The sequence below is a fragment of the Moschus berezovskii genome, chromosome 1 (genome assembly GCF_049115385.1).
Source record: "Moschus berezovskii isolate FMDL1 chromosome 1, NW_MosBer_1.0, whole genome shotgun sequence".
Lineage (NCBI taxonomy): Eukaryota > Metazoa > Chordata > Mammalia > Artiodactyla > Moschidae > Moschus > Moschus berezovskii.
Window position 1 is genome coordinate 165,116,680 of NC_142460.1, and position 25,169 is coordinate 165,141,848.

At 45.0% G+C, this 25,169-nt stretch overlaps 1 protein-coding gene across 2 annotated transcripts in view; it reads left to right on the forward strand.

Moving 5' to 3' along the window:
• The window catches only part of FAM3B (FAM3 metabolism regulating signaling molecule B), a 93,813-nt gene that overhangs the window by 59,875 nt on the left and 8,769 nt on the right, over positions 1-25,169 (forward strand). For both annotated transcript variants that reach the window (XM_088840809.1, XM_055414323.2), the window contains exon 3: positions 3,270-3,393. In XM_088840809.1, the coding sequence (XP_088696935.1) occupies positions 3,270-3,393 (124 nt within the window). The remainder of the gene's footprint in view (positions 1-3,269; positions 3,394-25,169) is intronic.

Genomic DNA, 25,169 nt, shown 5'->3' on the forward strand with positions numbered 1-25,169 from the left:
CCACAGTTCAAAAGCATCGATTCTTCGGCGATCAGCTTTCTTCACAGTCCAACTCTCACATCCATACATGACCACGGGAAAAACCATTGCCTTGACTAGACGGACCTTGGTTGGCAAAGTAATGTCTCTGCTTTTTAATATACTATCAAGGTTGGTCATAACTTTCCTTCCAAGGAGCAAGCGTCTTTTAATTTCATGGCTGCAATCAGCATCTGCAGTGATTTTGGAGCCCAAAAAAACAAAGTCTGACACTGTTTCCACTGTTTTTCCATCTATTTCCCATGAAGTGATGGGACCAGATGCCATGATCTTTGTTTTCTGAATGTTGAGCTTCAAGCCAACCTTTTCACTCTCCTCTTTCACTTTCATCAAGAGGCCTTTGAGTTCCTCTTCACTTTCTGCCATAAGGTCCTTTGTTATTACTGAAAGCAAACCAGAGCTGCTGTAGCACATGTACAGAAAGCCCTGACTACAGGTTACTCATCCCTTTTGTAGTGGGGGAGCAGGTTCAGTGTCTCTGAGTTTTCTGTCAAAGTCAGTACAGGTTTCTGCCTCACCAAGGGGCCAGATGTCCATTCATTTGTTACCGAACCAAACCTTGGTATGCTCACCTTCTTGCAGTAAAGCCAATCTTCTGACACTGGGTTGTACTGCAGGACAGTACAGCATTTATTCCAGGTGCAAAGCAAGGAGTCCAGGCAACTAGTGCTCAAAAGACTAGAACTTCCTGATGGGTTTTCAGGGAAGCATTTTTAAAGTCAACGTGAGGGAGAGAGCCTTAGAGTACATGATCAGCTTGTGCACAGTTCTCTGATTGGCTGATAGTGAGGTAACAGGGCAAGGTACCAGGGGTTAATGTAATCACTCCTGAGGCTCCAATAAGTCTGGAATACACACGCTAATAATGGTCATCAGGTGGCTTCCCAGGTGGCACTAGTGGTAAAGAACCTGCTTGCCAGTGCAGGTAGATGTAAGAGATGTGGGTTCAATTCCTGGGTAGGGAAGATCCCCTGGAGAAGGGCATGGCAACCCACTCCAGTATTCTTGCCTGGAGAATCCCATGGGCAGAGAAGCCTGGTGGGATACAGTCCATAGGGTCACAAAGAGTCGGACACGACTGAAGCAACTTAAAACACACACAGTAGTCATTGCAGCAGCAGCAGTTAACCTCTTTCTTTTGGTGGTGGTTTTAGAACCTGTAAAACAACTCAGTGATGTGCATGAGATACTGTTATCCCTGTTGTGTACTTCAGGGAGGAACTAAAGATTCTATCACTGTCATATGGCTGATTTACTGTTTAAATTGTTACCAATTCTCCTGGCCCAACTGCTACTTTTGTCACTATACAATCACGTACCTTCAGTCATTAATTCTTGAGTCAGGCTTTTGTGACTCTGGCGAGTCCTGGGAGACTAAGCTTTTCTACAGACAAGAGGCAGGCAGAGGACTCTGGGGCCAGGGGGAGGGTGGGGATCTGGCCCAGGAAGGCCCCATGGGGTCCTGCTCCATTACGTATTTGTTCAACATGTTGATGGAGCAGCTGCTTGTGCTGCACACCAACTAGGTGCTGGGGGTGCAGTGAAAATAAACAGATGATGTCCTTGCCCTCATGGAGAAGCTTTTAAAGAAACTATGGGATGTTAAACAGTGGTGAGGGCTAAGCAAAAGAAAATAAAACAGGGCAAGCTGGACATGCGAGGTGGCTTGGAGCTTTGGTTAGTGATGGGGGTAGCGCAAGTGAGGGGAAGAAAGATGTGAAGAGCTAAGTGTGATGTTGGGGTGCACTCCCCCCAGGAACTCTGTGTCCTCCTGGGCACCAGGACTGGGCAGGCACCAGCATCCCCATGATCCCCAAGCAGCTCAGCCCTGGTCCAGTTCAGCCCCATGGCACTCGGCCATCACAGCACGCACAGCTGGTCCTGACTCCCCCAGCAGGGCCTCCCAGCCACACTACTGGCTGAGCTTTCATCCAGGTAGACGAAACAGAAGAGCATTGCAGGGATCGGTAAGCATGTTCGATTGGGCAGCATGTCCCCACTCAAACTGGAGGAGTGGGAGCACGTTCTGATTTTTTTTTCTGGAGACTCAGGATTAAAGTTTGAGCCCAGCACAAGACTCTGGGTTCTGTGGGTGATGACAGACAGCCACACCTGTGAAAGGAGGGAGACACGATGGTAGTGATGGCAACAAGGCACCCAGTGGTGGGAGATGCAGGTAGTGCCCGGGGCTAGCTGACCCCACCCTCCCTGACTGCTGCCCTCTATTCCTGGGCAAGACATCCCCGGGGCCTCCCACCACTGACATAGCAGCCCAGGCAGAAAACCTCAGTGTCTCAGGCTTAAGGGAAAGGAGAGGGGTCAGCCAGGGCCAGAGTGGTGTTGTGGAGGCAGTCCGAACGTGGGTTGGAAAAGAGTTTCCAGACACAGAGCATCTCAGAAGGGAGTGAGTTTATAGAGAACCAATAACAGAGATAATGTGGGTGCTGTGAGCTAGCAGGCCAATACCTCCTGACAGACCAGGGAAAGCCAACCCCTTTCATGGGTTAGTAGCCAATTTTTATAGCCTCAGGACAAAGAAAATTCCTGCCAGAAGGGTGGCATTAGGTGATTGGTTAGGGTGAGCACTGGGGAGGGCATTTTTGCCTAATATGGGGTCAGGAAGCCTGTTCATGAGGATCAAGGGGCAGCTTTTGGCAACGATTACAAAAGGGACTCGGTCAGCTTCAGAGGTGACCTTGTTTCTGGGCTCTACTTCTGGCCTTGGTACAAGGTCTTCCACCTGTGGCCTGGGGGCAGGACTAACAGCACTCAGGGGTGTGTGTGCATGTGTTTCAGGTATGTAAATTCAGAAGCTGGATAGATGTTCCACAGGCTACTGGTTGGTTCACCAGCACGCTTAAAGATTAAGAGTGATTCCCAACTCCTTTTAAATGGTTCCACCTACTCAGCATCCCCTCCTTTTGCATATTTGCTATTTGAAGACAAAGGCAGGTTGAATTAGCTTCACATCTTCCCAGTTTTCCTCTACCACTACTAGAGTAGGAGGCCATTCCCTCCCCTGGGGGATCTTCCCAATTAAACCCAGGAATTAAACCAAGGTCTCCTGCGTTGCAGGTGGATTCTTCACCATCTGAACCATCTGAGAAGCCCTCTACCACTACTGGGATTTGCCAATATGAAGTCAGACACACTGCCATTCACAGCCAAGCAGTGGATTCTCCTGATCAATACTGTGTGATGCTAACTGTTATATTTTGTTTTTGTTGCAGCCCCAACCCCAAAAAGGCAAAAATGTGACCACTGGTCCCCGTGTCCCACAGACACCTACGCCTACCGGTTGCTCAGTGGGGGTGGCAGGGACAAATACGCCAAGATCTGCTTTGAGGATGAGATGTAAGTATCAGCGCGAGAAAAGAAAGCCTAGCTCCCCCACGTGGTTTTTTACCTTCTCTGAGGCTGAAAAGTGAAAGTGAAAGTGACTCAGTTGTGTCCGACTCTTTCTGACCCTATGGACTCCTGTGTCCATGGGATTCTCCAGGGAAGAATACTGGAGTGAGTTGCCATTTCCTTCTCCAGGGGATCTTCTCAACCCAGGGATCGAACCCAGGTCTCCCGCATTGCAGGCAGAATGTGAAAATGACTAGGCAGCAAGTCTGTCCCAGGAGACAAGGGCATGTCCTCGACTTCAGGAAGAGGCTAAGGGCATCCGAGGGGAGCTGAGAAAGCCTGCTGTGCCCACAGTGGGGTGAGGATACATGGGTTGTCTCTCATGGTTTTATGTGTCACATGTTGCGCTTCCATTTGACATCAGTCAGCAAAAAACTCAGGGCTTCCCAGGTGGCACTAGTGGTAAAGAACCCATCTGTCAATGCAGAAGATGTAAGAGACATGGGAGTTCAGTCCCTGGGTCAGGAAGATCCCCTGGAGAAGGAAATGGCAACCCACTCCAGTATTCTTGCCTGGAGAATCCCATAGACAGGGGAGCCTGGCGGGCTCCAGTCCATGGGATCACAGAGTCAGACACAACTGAAGTGACTTAGCACACTTGCACACACACAGCACAAACTTCAGTATATATTTTGTACTCTAGCCCTTCAAAGTCAGGGAAACACCAAAACTCAGGACATAGCTGTCCTTGCATTTGGGTTTTGAGTCTCACTCTCATGGAGTAAAGTCAGCGTCACCTCTCCCTGCAGCCCGTACCCCTTGCTCAATTCAGTTCACATTCCCTGCAACTGCCTTACCCTTCCGTCCGTTCTGTTCCGTCACTCAGTCATGTCCGACTCTTTGCGACCTCGTGGACTGTAGCCTACCAGGCTTCTCCGTCCATGGGATTCTCCAGGCAAGAATACCGGAGTGGGTTACCGTTTCCTTCTCCAGGGTATTTTCCCAACCCAGGGATCAAACCCAGGTCTCCCGCATTAGAGGCAGACGCTTTAACCTCTGAGCCACCATGGAAGCCCATACCCTTAATAGCCCACTAATCCCTGGCACTTGGAACTGTCCTAGCCCATCGTGTTCCACGGCTAGAGCTGCATAATAAAGTACACAGACAGTGCAGCTTAAGCAATGGACATTCATTCTCTCACACTCTGGAAGCCAAACATCATGACCAAGGTGTGGGCAGGGCTGGTTCCCCCTGGGGCTGCTAGGGAACATCTGTCTCAGGCTCTCCCCTTGACTTGCAGATGCCATTTTCACCCTGGGTCTTCACATCGCTTTCCCTCCTTGTGTCTTGGTCCCAACTTCCCCTCTTTAAAAGGACACCAGTCATATTGGATTGCTGTTGTTGTTCAGTCTCTAAGTCATGTTCAATTTGTTGTGACCCCATGGACTGTAGCACACCAGGATCCTTGTTCTTCACTATCTCCCGGAGCTTGCTCAAACTCCTGTTCATTAAGTCGGTGATGCCATCCAACCATCTCATCGTCTGCCACCCCCTTCTCCTCCTGCCTTCCATCTTTCCCATCATCAGGGTCTTTTCCAATGAGCTGGTTCTTCTCATGAGGTGGCCAAAGTATTAGAGCTTCAGTTTCAGCATCAGTTCTTCCAATGAATATTCAGGGTTGATTTCCTTTAGGATTGACTGGTTTGATTTCCTTGCTGTCCAAGGGACTCTCAAGCACCTTCTCCAACACTACAATTTGAAAGCATTAATTCTTCGGCGCTCCTCCTTCTTTATGGTCCAAATCTCACATCCATACATGATGACTACTGGAAAAACTATAGCTTTGACTAGACGGACCTTTGTCAGCAAAATGATGTCTCTGCTTTTTAATACACTGTCTAGGTTTGCCATAACTTTTCTTCCAAGGATCAAGTGTCTTTTAATTTCATGGCTGCAGTCACCGTCCACAGTGATTTTGGAGCTCAAGAAAATAAAATCTGTTACTGTTTCCACATTTTCCCTTTCTATTTGCCATGAAGTGATAGGACCAGATTCCATGATCTTAGTTTTTTGAATGTTGAGTTTTAAGCCAGCTTTTTCACTCTCCTCTTTCACCCTCATCAAGAGGCTATTTCATATTGGTTTAGGGTCACCCTAAAGACCTTGTTTTAACTGAGTCATCTCCTTAAAGGTCCTCTATCCAAATGAGGTCACATTCGGAGGTTCTTAGGATTAGTGTAACATTTGAACTTTGAGGGAACACAGGGTAACCCACAACACCCAACTTAAGTATGGTTTGGGTGATTAAGTGATTACTGCAGATAAAAGAAACTGAGTGCTCCTAACCCTGAGGTCATTTGGAGTCATCCCACCAATTCCCCGAAAGCCAGGCCCACCTTCCCTTTTTTGTTGGTTGCTTGTTGCCCAGAGCACTTGGCTCGTCTGCATTTTCCTCCCTCCATCTCAGTCACTTGTCTCTGCACATACCTCGTCCACCAAGGAGAGGGCAGCACGCTCAGAGAGGGGGCCAGATTCAGTTTCATATGCCTTACTCAGTCCTGGCATATCCCTTGTTCAGTGTTTGTGAGTTGGTAGAAATAACCCTGCTACAGGTCCATTGCTTCTCTAAGCCCCATTCACTCTGCCAGACAGTTTATTGACAAACGTTCATCCACCGATGAACTCCCAGGGGTGAGGCACTCAGTGGAGGGACCCTGACATGGAACATGTGGCTCCTGCCCAAGAAGCTGACATCACAGTTCAGCGTTCTCCAATTCAACCACATGGACACAAGGGCCTGCTGGTTCTGTGCAGTGGGGGCCGCACTGGGCATTGCAGACTTGGCAATTCCCCAGGCCTCCACCCACTGGATGCCACAGAACCTTCCCCCCTCCCTCTGGCTATGACAACAGCACTCATCCCAGATATTGTCACAGGTCCCCAAGGTGGCATAATCCTACTCCCCACCCCATTAAGGACCACTGGTGTAGGAGAGAACAAGCTGGCAGAAGAGTCGGTGGGCGTGGAGCACATCTCTCTGCACGGATACATCAGGAATACACCGTCAGACACAGAAATGCATGTGGATCACCAGCCAAGAGTTGGCAGGAGTGCCTGACCAGTGGAGAAGAATATATAGACCCACACAAAACTCGGTAGGGCAAAGGAACTAGGGGGAGAAACAGGAGTGTTAGTAGGACTGGACCTCGGCAGGTGAGGGACCGAAGCAGGGGTCCGATCCCCACATCGGGTTATTTGTCTGAGTCAGAGGAGAGACATTTAGGGCTGAGAGTGAAAAGCTGATCTTCGGCAACCTAAATGGAATGAGAATCAGACGGTCCTTGCTGCAGGCATACGTACCCCAGACGGGGACGCAGGTCCTCTGGAAGACGCAGCGGCTGGGAGCTGGAGTTTAGGGACTGTGGAGCAATCCCAGGGCGAGGGATGCTGATGACTGCGGAGAGATGGGTTGAGGGGCTGTGAGGGAAGAGATTGTGGTGGGAAATGCCTCTGGAGAAAAGCCGGGCAGCCATGGGAGCAAGGCGATACTGCTGAATCACATGTAGGGGGTGGAGCCATCACCATAGCCTCTCTCTCTCCACACTGCCAGCACTGGCAGGTGAACAATAGAGATTCAAACGCCCGATGCACTGAACTACAGAGCAGGACCCCACCCAGGGTGCTCCTTTAAGTGCCTGATGCGCCGATTTACAAACTAGGACCCCAGTCAGGGGGGCTCCTCTATGTGCCTGATGCACCAAACAACAGAGAAGGACCCCAGGCAAGGGAGCACTCTAAGTGTCTGAATGGGCAGAGCTATGGAGGAACACTGGCCAAAGAGGCCTTCTGATCGCCAGCTACAGGAGGCTCAGAAAAAGACCCTAATAGGGCCATAACTCCTGCGGTGGAGGCAGTCTGTGAACCCGCACACTTGGTGCCGCCAGGGTCACCTCAAGTCAAGCAGCTGCACCACCTTCATGCTCAACTCTCACTGGGGCAGAGCTGCCACAGGCAAAAAAGAAAGGCTTTCATCCGTGTGCACAGGGTCACTTTGGTAGTCGCTTTATCCGACTATTTGTGACCCTGTAGACTGTGGCCTGCCAGGCTTGTCTATCAGGGAGGGGATTCTCCAGGCAAGAATCAGTTCAGTTCAGTTCAGTCGCTCAGTCGTTTCCGACTCTTTGTGACCCCATGAATCACAGCACGCCAGGCCTCCCTGTCCATCACCAGCTCCCGGAGTTCACCCAAACTCATGTCCATCGAGTTGGTGATTCCATCCAGCCATCTCATTCTCTGTTGTCCCCGTCTCCTCCTGCCCCCAATCCTTCCCAGCATCAGAGTCTTTTCCAGTGAGTCAACTCGACGCATGAGGTGGCCAAAGTATTGGAGTTTCAGCTTTAGCATCAGTCCTTCCAATGGACACCCAGGATTGATCTCCTTTAGAATGGACCGGTTGGATCTCCTTGCAGTCCAAGGGACTCTCAAGAGTCTTCTCCGGCACCACAGTTCAAAAGCATCAGTTCTTCGGCGATCAGCCATCTTCACAGTCCAACTCTCACATCCATACCTGACCACGGGAAAAACCATAGCCTTGACTAGACGGACCTTTATTGGCAAAGTAATGTCTCTGCTTTTTAATGTGCTATCTAGGTTGGTCATAACTTTCCTTTCAAGGAGTAAGCGTCTTTTAATTTCGTGGCTGCAGTCAGCATCTGCAGTGATTTTGGAGCCCAAAAAAATAAAGTCTGACACTGTTTCCACTGTTTCCCCATCTAATTCCCATGAAGTGATGGGACCAGATGCCATGATCTTCGTTTTCTGAATGTTGAGCTTCAAGCCAACCTTTTCACTCTCCTCTTTCACTTTCATCAAGAGACCTTTGAGTTCCTCTTCACTTTCGGCCATAAGGGTGGTGTCATCTGCATATCTGAGGTTATTGATATTTCTCCCAGCAATCTTGATTCCAGCTGGTGCTTCTTCCAGCCCAGCGTTCCTCATGATGTACTCTGCATAGAAGTTAAATAAGCAGGGTGACAATATACACCTTGACGTACTCCTTTTCCTATTTGGAACCAGTCTGTTGTTCCATGTCCAGTTCTGACTGTTGCTTCCTGACCTGCATACAGGTTTCTCAACAGGCAGGTCAGGTGGTCTGGGATTCCTATCTCTTTCAGAATGTTCCACAGTTTATTGTGATCCACACAGTCAAAGGCTTTGGCATAGTCAATGAAGCAGAAATAGATGTTTTTCTGGAACTCTCTTGCTTTCTCCATGATCCAGCGAATGTTGGCAATTTGATGTCTGGTGCCTCTGCCTTTTCTAAAACCTGCTTGAACATCTGGAAGTTCACGATTCACATATTGCTGAAGCCTAGCTTGGAGAATTTTGAGCATGAATTTACTAGTGTGTGAGATGAGTGCAATTGTGCGGTAGTTTGAGCATTCTTTGGCATTGTCTTTCTTTGGGATTGGAATGAAGACTGACCTTTTCCAGTCCTGCGGCCATTGCTGAGTTTTCCAAATTCGCTGGCATATTGAGTGCAACACTTTCACAGCATCATCTTTCAGGATTTGAAATAGCTCAATTGGAATTCCATCACCTTCACTAGCTTTGTTCGTAGTGATGCTCTCTGAGGCCCACTTGATTTCACATTCCAAGATGTCTGGTTCCAGGTGAGTGATCACACCATCGTGATTATCTTGGTCGTGAAGATCTTTTTTGTACAGTTCTTCTGTGTATTCTTGCCACCTCTTCTTAATATCTTCTGCTTCTGTTAGGTCCATACCATTTCTGTGCTTTATCGAGCCCATCTTTGCATGAAATGCTCCCTTGATATCTCTAATTTTCTTGAAAAGATCTCTTGTTTTTCCTATTCTGTTGTTTTCCTCTATTTCTTTGCACTGATCGCTGAGGAAGGCTTTCTTATCTCTCCTTGCTATTCTTTGGAACTCTGCATTCAGATGCTTATATCTTTCCTTTTCTCCTTTGCTTTTCACTTCTCTTCTTTTTACAGCTATTTGTAAGGCTTCCTCAGACAGCCATTTTGCTTTTTTGCATTTCTTTTTCTTGGGGATGGTCTTGATCCCTGTCTCCTGTATAATGTCACAAACCGCTGTCCATATTTCATCAGGCACTCTATCTGATCTAGTCCCTTAAATATATTTCTCACTTCTACTGTATAATCGTAAGGGATTTAATTTAGGTCATACTTAAATGCTCTAGTGGTTTTCCCCACTTTCTTCAATTTAAGTCTGAATTTGGCAATAAGAAGTTCATGATCTGAGTGACAGGCAGCTCCTGATCTTGTTTTTGCTGACTGTATAGAGCTTCTCCATCTTTGGCTGCAAAGAATATAATCAATCTGATTTTGGTGTTGACCATCTGGTGTATTACTCATAATGGATATTACTCAGCCATAAAAGGGAACACATTTGAGTCAGTTCTGATGAGGTGGATGAACCTAGATCCTATTATAGAGAGTGAAGTGAGTCAGAAAGAGAAAGATAAATATCATATTCTAACACATATATACAGAATCTAGAAGAATGTTACTGAAGAACTTATTTGCAGGGCAGCAACAGAGAACGAGACATAGAGAATAGACTTATGGACATGGGGAGAGGGGAGGAGAGGGTGAGATGTATGGAAATAGTAACATGGAAATTTACATTCAGTTCAGTCGCTCAGTCGTGTCCGACTCTTTGCGACCCCATGAATCACAGTACGCCAGGCCTCCCTGTCCATCACCAACTCCTGGAGTTCACTCAAACTCATGTCCACAGAGTCGGTGATGCCATCCAGACATCTCATTCTCTGTCGTTCCTTTCTCCTCTTGCCCCCAATCCCTCCCCGCATCAGAGTCTTTTCCAGTGAGTCAACTCGTTCGCATTAGGTGGCCAAAGTATTGGAGTTTCAGCTTCAGCATCAGTCCCTCCAATGAACATCCAGGATTGATCTCCTTTAGAATGGACTGGTTGGATCTCCTTGTAGTCCAAGGGACTCTCAAGAGTCTTCTCCAACACCACAGTTCAAAAGCATCAATTCTTCACCATATGTAAAATAGATAGCCAATGGGAATTTGTTGCATGACTCAAGAAACTCAAACAGGGGCTCTGTCTCAACTTAGGGGGGTGGGATGGGGAGGGAGATGGGAGGTAAGTTCAAAAGATAGGGGATATATGTATACCTATGGCTGATTCATGGTGAAGTTTGACAGAAAACAACAAAACTCTGTAAAGCAATTATCCTTCAATAAAAAAAGAAAAAGAACCTCGGTATAGATGGTGAGAATAGAGTTTGCCAATGTCCATGGTAATTCTTTCAACAGTATGTGAACTGTGAACTTCCAGATGTTCAAGCTGGTTTTAGAAAAAGCAGAGGAACCAGAGATCAAATTGCCAACATCCGTTGGATTATCAAAAAGGCAAGAGAGTTCCAGAAAAAAACATCTCTTTCTGCTTTATTGCCTATGCCAAAGCTTTTGACTGTATGGATCACAACAAACTGGAAAATTCTGAGATGGGAATACCAGACCACTTGACCTACCTCTTGAGAAACCTGTATGCAGGTCAGGAAGCAACAGTTAGAACTGGACATTGAACAACAGACTGGTTCCAAATAAGGAAAGGAGTATATCAAGGCTGTATATTGTCACCCTGCTTATTTAACTTATATGCAGAGTACATCGTAAGAATCGCTGGGCTGGATGAAACACAAGCTGGAATCAAGATTGCCTTGAGAAATATCAATAACCTCAGATATGCAGATGACACCGCCTTTATGGCAGAAAGTGAAGAACTAAAGAGCATCTTGATGAAAGTGAAAGAAGAGAGTGACAAAGTTGGCTTAAAGGTGAACATTCAGAAGACTAAGATCATGGCATCTGGTCCCATCTCTTCATGGCAAATAGATGGGGAAACCATGGAAACAGAGACAGACTTTATTTTGGGGACTCCAAAATCACTGCAGATGGTGACTGTAGTCATGAAATTAAAAGACACTTACTCCTTGGAAGAAAAGCTATGACCAACCTAGAGAGCATATTAAAAAGCAGAGATATTACTTTGCCAGCAAAGGTCTGTCTACTCAAAGCTATGGTTTTTCCAATAGTCATGTATGGATGTGAGAGTTGGACCATAAAGAAAGCTGAGTGCCAAAGAATTGATGCTTGTGAACTGTGGTGTTGGAGAAAACTCTTGAGAATCCCTTGGACTGCAAGGAGATCAAACCAGTCAGTTCTAAAGGAAATCAGTCCTGAATATTCATCGGCAGGACTGATATTGAAGCTGAAACTCCAATACTTTGGCCACCTGATGCAAAGTACTGACTCATTGGAAAAGACCCTGATGCTTGGAAAAATTGAATGTGTGAGGAGAAGGGGATGAAAGATGGTTGGATGGCATCACTGGCTCAATGGACATGAGTTTGAGTAAATTCCAGGAGTTGGTGATGGACAGGGAGGCTTGGCGTGCTGCAGTCCGTGGGGTCACAAAGAGTCGGACATGACTGAGCAACCGAATTAAATTGAACTGAACTGATGGTAATGCTGTATGGTAATTGTGTGAGTCCCTTGGACTGCAAGGAGATCAAATCAGTCAATCCTAAAGGAAATCAGTTCAGTTCAGTTCAGTCGCTCAGTCGTGTCCGACTCTTTGCGACCCCATGAATCACAGCACGCCAGGTCTCCCTGTCCATCACCAACTCCCGGAGTTCACTCAAACCCATGTCCACAGAGTTGGTGATGCCATCCAGCCATCTAATTCTCGGTCGTCCCCTTCTCCTCCCACCCCCAACCCTTCCCAGCATCAGAGTCTTTTCCAGTGAGTCAACTCGTCGCATGAAGTGGCCAAAGTATTGCAGTTTCAGCTTTAGCATCAGTCCTTCCAATGAACACCCAGGATCGATCTCCCTTAGAATGGACTGGTTGGATCTCCTTGCAGTACAAGGGACTCTCAAGAGTCTTCTCCAGCACCACAGTTCAAAAGCATCAATTCTTTGGCGATCAGCCTTCTTCACAGTCCAACTCTCACATCCATACATGACCACGGGAAAAACCATAGCCTTGACTAGACGGACCTTTGTTGGCAAAGTAATGTCTCTGCTTTTTAATATATTATCAAGGTTGATCATAACTTTCCTTCCAAGGAGTAAGCGTCTTTTAATTTCATGGCTGCAATCAGCATGTGCAGTGATTTTGGAGCCCAAAAAAATAAAGTCTGACACTGTTTCCACTGTTTTTCCACCTATTTCCCATGAAGTGATGGGACCAGATGCCATCATCTTTGTTTTCTGAATGTTGAGCCTCAAGCCAACCTTTTCACTCTCCTCTTTCACTTTCATCAAGAGGCTTTTGAGTTCCTCTTCACTTTCTGCCATAAGGGTAGTGTCATCTGCATATCTGAGGTTATTGATATTTCTCCCGGCAATCTTGATTCCAGCTTCTGCTTCTTCCAGCCCAGCGTTCCTCATGATGTACTCTGCATATAAGCAGTCCTGAATATTCATTGGAAGGACTCATGCTGAAGCTACAGCTCCAATACTTTGGCCACTTAATGGGAAGAACTAACTCACTGGAAAAGACTGATGCTTGGAAAGATCAAAGGCAGGAGGAGAAGGGGACGACAGAGGATGAGATGGTTCGATGGCATCACTGACTCGATGGACATGAGTTTGAGCAAGCTCCAGGAGTTGGTGATGGACAGGAAAGCCTGGCGTGCTGCAGTTTATGGGGTTGCAAAGAGTCGGAGTGGACACAACTGAGCGACTGAACTGAACTTAACTAATTGATATAATTTCAGAGGTGATGGCCTAATGAACAGGATTGTCAGTGAGATAGGTTGAAAACTTAGCAGGATCCCTTGGAAAGGAAGAGGTAGGAAAACCTGGGAGGCCTGGGGACAGGGGGTCAGGTCGCTTATCTAGAATCACATCATCAGAAGAGGGTTAGTCAAGCTCAGACCCCAGAACCTGGGAGTCACCCTGCTCCACAGTGCCGGACACCTTCTCCAGACCATGACGTAGGAGTATATCATCCTGCCTGGCACACAGCACCTCACTTAAACATTAACTTCACATGACTCCCTCTGAGGTAGTTACCATTGTGATTCCCATGATACTGACAAGAAAACGAGTCACAGGAAGGTGAGAGGTCCGGTCTCCTGGGCCCTGTCACACAGCTATTAGTGACAGAACCAGGATTCCACCCTGGTGAACGTAGCATCTGCTGAGTGGACCACCTTGAATCCAGTAGTCTAAAGGAACCACTAAATCTTTCTATGACTGTGTAGCACCGAAAGGTAGCTTGCCTGCTTCCAACAAGATTCGAGATGTTTTTCAGAATTCAATGCAGAATAAAGCAAGATAAGCAGAAATAAAAGCAAATTAAAAGGAACAGGAATAAATAAGGCCAGATGCCGAGACACTTGTTTGTGGGTTTAGCATTGTATTTTCTCGTTACTGACTCCTGGAACAGACAGTTCAGGTTGTAGAGACCTCATTGTCTTATATAGAAAAGATGCGAGTTTGTGTAGAATGACAAGTATTTTGGTTTGTTTGTTGGTTTGTTTGTTTTTTGCATTTCCTTCATCCCAACAAATGTCATGATCTGGGCACCTGCAGGCACACCTGCCCCGGGAACAGCTCCTCCAGCTGTCAGCAGTGCTCCCTGCTCACTCACATCCCTGCCTCTGATCAGCAAGATTATACCACACCCTCATTTTCCTGTTTTATCTGCTGCCTTGCCCCAGTCGGTCAGCTCTCTTTCTACTGTACCACACAATTCCTGTCCTCTTTCCTTACCATTGTTCTGATTTAGGCACTATACTCTCATCGTAGTGTGAGCAAAATTCAGCCTTTACATGATTATGACTGTGAGCATAAAATTCAGAGACCTTTACTTGATTGGAATATTTTACCAAGTGAGAACCCAACTTCTGGCAAACAAGGATACTCCAGCTGGAAGGTGGTGAGGAGGTGTGGCTCCCAGCGCTCACGACTGGGTTTATAAATCTTGAATGAATAAGTGCCTTGTCTTCTAGTGTGATTTGTTACTAGAAACTTACATGTCTTTGCATTGCATGAGATGACTTGTTCATAACTGCAAGGTCATGCTGACATGAGGAAAGTGTAGGTTTTGTTTAAGGTCAGAGTGAGCATTTGGGGGATGTCAGGAAGGTTTTAAGTTTTGGTTATGTGGCTATGAGGGTCCGTCTCAGGATATATTCGAACTCTAGCCTCTCGTTAGGTTTTTCCTAATAGGATGAAGCAATGGTTCTTCACGACTGAAGCATGTTGTATACAATAATTACGTTTTGTTTATGGTTGGCTCCCTTGGTTTTCCATGAATTTAACGTCAATTTAATCCCTAAATTTCCTCCAGTTAAAATAAATCTCTCACATCAGGTATTTGTCAACTTCACCTTGTGAAGCTTCTGTTCTGCTCCAATCAGCCAGGTGGTCCTGAAGCCACTGTGTGTCTGTCATCCCGGGACCCCTCTCTAACACCACTCTGGACGACCTCTGTCTCCATCTCTGCGGTCGGAGCCCCTGTTTCCTGGACACAGTACCTTCCACTTTCTTAGTTTTCACCCTGTTTTGCTGGAACACGCCTTCCAGTAACATCTTGAGAAAAGGGTACAAGGGGAGGTAATGTTTTTTAAAGATTCTGCATGTTTAAAGTGTATTCATTCCCACTCACAATCAACTGACAGTTTGGCTGAGTATAGACTTATTGATTACTGCATACTTACTACAGTTCAGTTCAGTTCAGTTCAGTCGCTCAATCGTGTCCGACTCTCCGCGACCCCATGAATCACAGCACGCCAGGCCTCCCTGTCCATCACCAACTCCCGGAGTTCACTCAAACTCATGTCCACAGAGTCAGTGATGCCATCCAGCCATCTCATTCTCCGTCGTCCCCTTCTCCTCCCGCCCCCAACCTTTCCCAGCATCAGAGTCTTTTACAGTGAGTCAACTCGTCCCATGAGGTGGCCAAAGTATTGCAGTTTCAGCTTTAGCATCAGTCCGTCCAATGAACACCCAGGATTGATCTCCTTTAGAATGGACTGGTTGGATCTCCTTGCAGTCCAAGGGACTCTCAAGAGTCTTCTCCAACACCACAGTTCAAAAGCATCGATTCTTCAGCGATCAGCTTTCTTCACAGTCCAACTCTCACATCCATACATGACCACGGGATAAACCATAGCCTTGACTAGACGGACCTTGGTTGGCAAAGTAATGTCTCTGCTTTTTAATATACTATCAAGGTTGGTCATAACTTTCCTTCCAAGGAGCAAGCGTCTTTTAATTTCATGGCTGCAATCAGCATCTGCAGTGATTTTGGAGCCCAAAAAAATAAAGTCTGACACTGTTTCCACTGTTTTTCCATCTATTTCCCATGAAGTGATGGGACCAGATGCCATGATCTTTGTTTTCTGAATGTTGAGCTTCAAGCCAACCTTTTCACTCTCCTCTTTCACTTTCATCAAGAGGCTTTTGAGTTCCTCTTCACTTTCTGCCATAAGGGTAGTGTCATCTGCATATCTGAGGTTATTGATATTTCTCCCAGCAATCTTGATTCCAGCTGGTGCTTCTTCCAGCCCAGCGTTCCTCATGATGTACTCTGCATAGAAGTTAAATAAGCAAGGTGACAATATACAACCTTGACGTACACCTTTTCCTATTTGGAACCAGTCTGTTGTTCCATGTACAGTTCTAACTGTTGCTTCCTGACCTGCATACAAGTTTCTCAAGAGGCAGGTCAGGTGGTCTGGTATTCCGATGTCTTTCAGAATTTTCCACAGTTTATTGTGATCCACACAGTCAAAGGCTTTGGCATAGTCAATGAAGCGGAAATAGATGTTTTTCTGAAACTCTCTTGCTTTCTCCATGATCCAGCGGATGTTGGCAATTAGATCTCTGGTGCCTCTGCCTTTTCTAAAACCTGCTTGAACATCTGGGAGTTCATGGTTTACATACTGCTGAATCCTGGCTTGGAGAATTTTGAGCATGACTTTACTAGCGTGTGAGATGAGTGCAATTGTGTTACTATATAAATGGGCTTCCCTGGTAGCTCAGCTGGTAAAGAATCCACCTGCAATGCAGGAGACCCCTGTTTGATTCCGAGGTCAGGACGATCCCCTGGAGAAGGAATAGGCTACCCACTCTAGTATTCACAGGCTTCCCTGGTGACTCAGACAGTAAAGAATCTGCCTGCAATGCAGGAGACCTGGGTTCGATTCCTGGGATGGGAAGAGCCCTTGGAGGAGGCCATGGCAACCCACTCCAGTATTCTTGCTTGGAGAATCCCATGGACAGAGGAATCTTGCGATCTACAGTACGTGGGGTCGCAGAGTGGGACATGACTAAGCACAGCACAGCACTGTATAAATAGCATCCACTTTGAATTTTGTTAAGTCATTGCCTGGAATTAAGCAACTGTCCCTCCAACTACATTTGAGTGAGGTGACTGTGAGATTGTACTTCTCAGATTTCTAGTGGCAGGAAGTTCACTGAGGAAGAGTTCCAGCTTCTGCATTCTGAGATCCCTAGCAGGTTTGCTGGAGACCAGGCTTCCCCTGGCTGCTTCCAGCCAGTGACTGAGGACTGTTACAGAAAAAAAATATTCATGACACTTTGTGAAAATGTCCAGGCAGACTTATTCAAGGGGGTGATGTCAGTAGATGTGGGGACGACTGCCGTGAGGTCCTGCAGTGAAGGTGAGAGATAGGATTCAGCTCCAGATACATCGTGGGCAAGAAGTGAGAGCCAGGAGGCAGAGTGGAGACCATGGATGGAAGACTACCAAGAGGAAGCACCAGGATTAGGGCATTCTGGATAAACAGGCTAACGAGATTCTTGCTAAAGGCAGGCCAGGGTGATCAGACATCACCTGGAGGCTAGGAGGATAAGGAAACTGATTTTATGTGGGTGATGATCAGATATCAAAGGTGGGATGTTTAACCACACCTTTAAACTGACTTAATCTGAATTCCTACTAAAATTGGACAATGTGAAGATAAACACTGAAGTTTATCCAAAAGTCAAGCCTAGCTTAAAAAGACTTCAGGGCAGGGCTTCCTTGGTGGCTCAGTAGTGGTAAAGAATCCACCTGGCAATGGAGGAGTTGTTCAGTCACTCAGTCGTGTCCAACTCTTTGCGACCTCGTGAACTTCAGCATTGCAGGAGACACAGGTTCAAATCCCTGATCTGGGAGGATCCCACATGCTGAGGAGCAACTAAGTCCGAATTGATCCTGTGCTGTAGAGCCCGGGAGCCATGACAGCTGAAGCCTGAGCTTCCTAGAACCCGTGCTCCAGAGCAAGAGAAGCCACTGCAGTGAAAATCCCACACACCGAAACTAGAGAGTAGCTCCCACTTGCCACAACTAGAGAAAAGTCTGTACAGCAGCTAAGACCCAGCACAGTTGAAAATTAAATAAATGAATAAAATTATTTTTAAAAATATGAAAAAGAGCTTGGAGGGCTTGAGTAGATTTTGACCAAAGAGATAATAACCCTTGTCAGAACCCAGAAGCAGGAAGCTCCATTCCTGGGAAACACAAGCTGAGCTGAAGGCCAGGTTGAGGTCTCAGATGTCCAGAGGACTTGCTGAAACCTCCTGAGACTACCTAGCAGCCTGGGCCGTGTCCACCCCAGCTTTTCCTCCCCTTGGAGTCAGGCTTGAGTTGGGGTCTTCCCACCATCCCTGTTAACCCCTCCCCTGTCATCTTCTCTCCAGGTATTTTCCCAATAAAAATTCTTGGTATTTAGCTCTGTTTCACTAGAGGACTCAGATAAACACAGTGAGAATGGTTGCTTCCTCCTAGTCTGTCCAATAAAGCATGTTGACCCATATTTTGATTTTTTTCCATTCCAAGAGAAGAACGTTCATCTCAGACCAGTGTTTTACTCTCATCACTCTTGCTGTGAATGAACCCAAGTGAATCCAGGGTCTTTTCGTGCTAAAAAACAGCTAGCTGTATGTCAGCTCTCCCCCTCTATGTCTATGATCAGTGCTTGGTTGAATCCACTGATGTGGATCTGGCAGCTACAAGGGTCAGCTATGCAACTTGAGCACTTGGATTTGGGTATTCATGGCAAATCCTGGAACCAACTCTGCAGGTACTGACGGAGGATGATATGTCCTGTGAACTGTTCATATCTCTTGCCCATTTTATTCCTATCATTGGGCTTCTAAAATTGATTTCTTTGTGTATTAAGGTAGTTAGACCTTTTGTGTTATAAAACTGTTCTCCATACTTTGCTTTTTATTTTTTAGACACCTTTTTTAAACATGCTTATCCATGAGTTCCTTGGTGGCTCAGATGGTAAAGAATCCACCTGCAATGCAGGAGAGCTGGGTCTGATCCCTGGTTTGGGAAGATCCCCTGGAGGAGGGAATGGCAAGCCCCTCCAGTATTCTTGCCTGGAGAATTCCTATGGACAGAGGAGCCTTGTGGGCTACAGTTCATGGGGTCACAAAGAGTCAGGCATGACTGAGTGACTAAGCACAGCACAACATGCTTTAGTTTGGGCTTCCCAGGTGGCCCAGTGCTAAAGAATCTCCCTGCCAGTGCAGGAGCCACAAGAGACATGGGTTCAACCCCTGGGTCAGGAAGATCCTCTAGAGTAGGAAATGCCAACCCACTCCAGCATTCTTGCCTGGGAACTCCCATGAACAGGAGTCCATGGGGTCACAAAGAATTGGACATGACTGAATGACTAAGGATGTCCATGCTTTAGTTAATATAGGACCTTTAACAAAGCAAATACACCCCATATAGGGAAAGCAAAAGTTTAAATATTTGACAAGCAATGAAAACAACCCAAGTATAAAGGCATCACACACATACAAAAAAACCCAAATATATCTCACATGTTAATAAGTGGCCTATAAACTTCCAAGAAGGTGATTCTTAGATTGAATCATAGCACAAAAACCCCAAATTATGCTGTATATTAAAAACATGTACATACAAAAGAATTGAGATCACAGGGCAAACCACTACCCTGAAAACTTGAGAGACAGGCAGATTCATAGAATCACAGCTTACCTGGAGCAGAGAGCTCAGCTGGAGCCAGCATTAGGTAGGAACCCTTAAAGGTGAAATTACTAACTGCTGGAGACTGAGCTTGGACAAGCTTGAGAGATTAACTCCTGGAAGCCAAGCCTTGGAGGAGCTCCTAGGCCTTCCTGAGTTTTTCCTCCAAGAGCCCTACCAGGCTTTCTGAGTGAAGATCAAAGAAAAAAATCCCCTTGAGCTTCTGACAGTAGGAGTGGAAAAGTGCTGTGCTGTGCTGTGCTGTGCTAAGTCGCTCAGTAGTGTCTGACTCTTTGCAACCTCATGGACTGTAGCCTGCCAGGTTCCTCTGTCCATGGGGATTCTCCAGGCAAGAATACTGAAGTGGGTTCCCATTTCCCACTCCAGGAGATCTTTCCATCCCAGGAATCAAACTCAGGTCTCCTGCATTGCAGACAGATTCTTAACCAACTAGGGCTTCCCTGATAGCTCAGTTGATAAAGAATCTGCCTGCAATGCAGGAGACTCTGGTTCAATTCCTGGGTCCAGAAGGTCTGCTGGAGAAGGGATCTGCTACCCACTCCAGTATTTTTGGACTTCGCTTGTGGCTCAGCTGGTAAGAATCCACCTGCTATGCAGGAGACCTGGATTCAATCCCTGGGTTGGGAAGAGCCCTTGGAGAAGGGGAAAGGCTACCCACTCCAGTATTCTGGCCTGGAGAATTCCATGGATTGTATAGTCCATGGGGTCACAAAGAGTCAGAAATGACTAAGAAACTTTCACTTCTTTACCAACTTGGCCACCAGGAAGTCCAAGAATACTGAAGGGAATCCCTTCTCCAGGAGATCTTCCCCAACCCAGGAACTGAACCAAGGTCTCCTGCATTGGGGCATATTCTTTACCAGCTGAACTTCTAGGGAAGCCAGTGGAAAAACAGCCCTTTTGAAATAGTTCACAGTGTTCTGTTCTCCTTAACAATAGCCTGCCTTCAAGGGAAGAGGTTTTACCAGAGTCTAACCAATGTAGATTTTAACAAAGGCTAACTTGTGTTGCATTGGAGAAGGAAATGGCAACCCACTCCAGTGTTCTTGCCTGGAGAATCCCAGGGACAGGGGAGCCTGGTGGGCTTCCGTTTATGGGGTCACACAGAGTCGGACACGACTGAAGTGACTTAGCAGCAGCAGCAGTAGCAACTTGTGTTGGGGAGGAAAATACCCAACTCCAGGCCTCTCTGGCCTTTCTGTCTCACCTAAGGAGTGAAAGAAAAAATAAGGGCACTTGTGAAGGCCTCAACACAGGGGCACAGGCTCACTGAGAGACTGAGACCTCGTCACATGACTAGAGAACATGGCCTCATCTGACATCTCATTACCATATAATAGGGCTCCTGTAAAATAACAAAAGATTAAAGCAGAGAAGAACTGAAAGTCTCAAACCCAGTGTCGAAGAGTCTATTGTTGTTCAGTCCCTAAGTAAAGTCTGACTCTTTGTGACCCCATGGACTGCAACACACCAGGCTTCCCTGTCTTTCACAATCTCCTGGAGCTTGCTCAAATTCATTTCCATTGAGTCAGTGATGCTATCTAACCATCTCATCCTCTGTCGCCCCCTTCTCTTCCTGCCCTCAATCTTTCCCAGCATCAGGGTCTAAAAAGCCTATAGGGATACTCAACAAGGCAGGGAGAAATGTTAGCCTCTGACACTCATAGCTGTAGCAGGTAGTAAAGACAACCCAGCTCCTTGCCAGATGAACATAAAGTTCATGTTAAACACCAAGTTATCTATGTCTGGCTTTCAGCAAAAAATAACAATGCTTATTAAAAGTAAAAACAACAACAATTTAAAGAGACATAAAAAGCATCAGTAGCTTATCCAAATATAGCAGAGATTTTGGAATTAACACAAAAGGAATATTAAAGCAACTATGGTTAATATACTAAGAGCTATCATGGAAAAAGTGGACAGAAAGCAAGAACAAATGAGTAATGTAAGCAGAGACATGGAAATCCCAAGGAAGAATCAAAAGGAAAAGGTGGAAATGAAGAACACCTTTGATGGGCTCATTAGTGGACTAGACACATCCAAGGAAAGAATCGGTGAGCTTTAGAATATGTCAGTAATACCTCCCAAACTGAGAAAAGGGGAAGAAAAAAAAAGAAAAACTTGGATAAACAAAAAAGAAGAGAACATCCAACAACTGTGGGACAGCTTCAAAAAGTATAATGTATGTAATAAGAGTACCAGAAAAAGGACAAGAGAAAGAAACAAATATTTGAAGTAATACAGCTGAGAACTTTTCAAAATTAGACACAGACACCAAACCACAGATTCAGGAAGCTCGGAGAATTCCAAGTAGGATAAATACCCCAAAATGTACACCTAAGTAATCTGTATTCAAGCTAGAGAAGATTGAAGACAAAAAGAAAATCTTGAAACTAGCCAGGGAGGTGGGAATAGCCACAAAACAAAAAACACCTTACCTGTAAAAGAACAGGATAAGAATTACATCAGACTTTTCTTCAGAAATCATGCAAGCAAACAGAAGCCATGCAAGCAAGAAGAATACTGGAGTGAAATATTTAAAGCAAAGTGAACATACCATTTTAATTCCCTACCAATGTATAAGGGTTACAGTTTAGCCACTATATTCACCAATGCTTGGTATGGTCAGTCTTTCTACTTTAGACATTCTAATAGGTGTGCAGATTGTGGTTTAAATTTGCATTTCTCTAATTACTAATAATGTTGAGCCTCTTTTCATGTGTTTATTTGTTGTAAGTGTATTTTATTTTGTGAAATACCTATTCAAATCAGCTCATCTTTAATTGGGTTGTTTTCTTATTATTAATTTTGAGGTTTCTTTATATATTTTGTATTCAGGCTCTTTATTAAATATAAGATTTGCATACAGATTTTCCCATTTTGTGTCTTGTGTTCTTCTCCTCACTGTGTTTATCAAAGCCCAGAGAGTCTTAATTCTAATGAAATCTAATTTACCGGTTTTTTTCCTTCTACAGAACATGTTTTTCATGGCATATCTAAATACGTTCTGTCTAACCCAAGGTCACAATTTTTTTCTCCAAAGTACTCCAAAGTTTCTTTTAAACTTCTGGAATTTTGACAGTTTTAGGTTTTCACTTTATATAAGATGATATATCCATTTTGAATTTTTTTTGTAAATGATTTGAAATATGTATCGTAATCATTTAAAAACATGGCTAACTAATTGTTCTACCACCATGTGTTCATCACACTGTCTTTCTCTATTGAATCCTCTGTGGAAACTCTCTTTCCACGTGAGTTTTTGAGTTAACTTATAATGCCAAAGAATGCTCAAACTACCGCACAATTGCACTCATCTCACATGCTAGTAAAGTCATGCTCAAAATTCTCTAAGCCAGGCTTCAGCAATATGTGAACCGTGAACTCCCAGATGTTCAAGCAGGTTTTAGAAAAGGCAGAGGCACCAGACATCAAATTGCCAACATCCGCTGGATCGTGGAGCAAGCAAGAGAGTTCCAGAAAAACATCTATTTCTGCTTCATTGACTATGCCAAAGCCTTTGACTGTGTGGATCACAATCAACTGTGGAAAATTCTGAAAGAGATGGGAATCCCAGACCACCTGACCTGCCTCTTGAGAAACCTGTATGCAGGTCAGGAAGCAACAGTTAGAACTGGATATGGAACAGCAGACTGGTTCCAAATAGGAAAAGGAGTATGTCAAGGCTGTATATTGTCACCCTGCTTATTTAACTTATATGCAGAGTACATCATGAGGAACGCTGGGCTAGAAGAAGCACAAGCTGGAATCAAGATTGCTGGGAGAAATATCAATAACCTCAGATATGCAGATGACACCACCCTTATGGCAGAAAGTGAAGAGGAACTCAAAAGCCTCTTGATGAAAGTGAAAGAGGAGAGTGAAAAGGTTGGCTTGAAGCTCAACATTCAGAAAACAAAGATCATGGCATCTGGTCCCATCACTTCATGGGAAATAGATGGAAAAACAGTGGAAACAGTGTCAGAGTTTATTTTTGGAGGCTCTAAAATCACTGTGGATGCTGATTGCAGCCATGAAATTAAAAGACGCATACTCCTTGGAAGGAAAGTTATGACCAACCTAGATAGCATATTTAAAAGCAAAGACATTACTTTGCAACCAAGGTCCATCTAGTCAAGGCTATGTTTTTTCCCGTGGTTATGTATGAATGTGAGAGTTGGACTGTGAAGAAAGTCGATCGCCGAAGAATTGATGCTTTTGAACTGTGGTGCTGGAGAAGACTCTTGAGAGTCCCTTGGACTGCAAGGAGATCCAACCAGTCCATTCTAAAGGAGATCAATCCTGGATGTTCATTGGAAGGACTGATGCTAAAGCTGAAACTCCAATACTTTGGCCACCTCATGGGACAAGTTGACTCACTGGAAAAGACTCTGATGCTGGGAAGGATTGGGGTCAGGAGGAGACGGGGACGACAGAGAACGAGATGGCTGGATGGCATCACTGACTCGATGGATATTAGTCTGAGTGAACTCCGGGAGTTGGTGATGGACAGGGAGGCCTGGCGTGCTTTGATTCATGGGGTCGCGGAGAGTCGGACACGACTGAGCGACTGAACTGACTGACTGACTGATAAGTGTCTATACAAAAAGCCAACTGGTTTTTTTTTAATTAAGATTGCATTGGATCTCCAGATAATTTGGGGGAAATTGTCATCTTGGTAATATTGAGTCTTTTACTCAGCTCCATTTATTTAAATCTAATTTGTCTCAGTAATGGTTTATATTATTCAGTGTATGTATCTTACAGACCTTTTGCCATTTTTAATCTCTAAACATCTCACACCTTTATGCTATTGTTCATATTTTTTAAATTAAAACCTACAAAATAAATTTAAAATTTTAATTTCCAATTGTTTGTTGCTAGTATATAAAAGCAGTTGATTTGCATTACTGTATAATAATGAATTGCATAAATATAGTACAATTTATTTATTCATTCTCCTGTTGAATGTCATTTGGGTCATTTCTACTCTGGAGTTGTGATGAATCATGATGCTATAAATAGTTCTGTTCATACTTTTGCTGCATATGTGCATATATTTTAATTGAGTATTGGGGGGTGGGGCATAAACACCCTTAGTTTCAATGACTAGGACTCATAAGACTAAATAAGAGTTAATACTACAGATAAAGTTTGTTACAGCAGAAGACACAGAGCAAAAGCTACTGAATGGTTTGCTGGTGGAGAATTTTCTAAGTTTATGTCTTTTTCAAATATCTTTATTTCATCTTCATTGCTAAAAGATTTTTTTTTCCTGTGGTGAGTTGGCTATTATTTTTCTTTCAACTCATTCAAGATACTATTCCATTGTCTTCTGGCTTCTATTGTTTCTGTTGAGAGGTCAACCAACAATCTAAAAGCTGATAATGGGAAAGTAACTGTCTTTTTTTCCCCCTGTCTGATTGGCTTTAAGATTTTTTTCCTTGTCTGCAGTTTTTAGTACTTGCACCTTCTTTGTTCATTGTTTTTGTTGCTTTATCTTTTTGGAATTTATTTGGCTTCTTAAATATGTGCCTACTGAAGTCCTTCATCACATTTAACAAATTCTTCGTCATTGAATCTTCTGCCCCATTCACTTTCTCCCATACTTCTAAGACTTTCGATGAAACATATACCAGACTTGATTACTAGGTTCTCTGTAGAATACACTCCATTTATTGTTTTCCATCTTTGTGTCTCTCCCCTTCATTGTGGACAGGG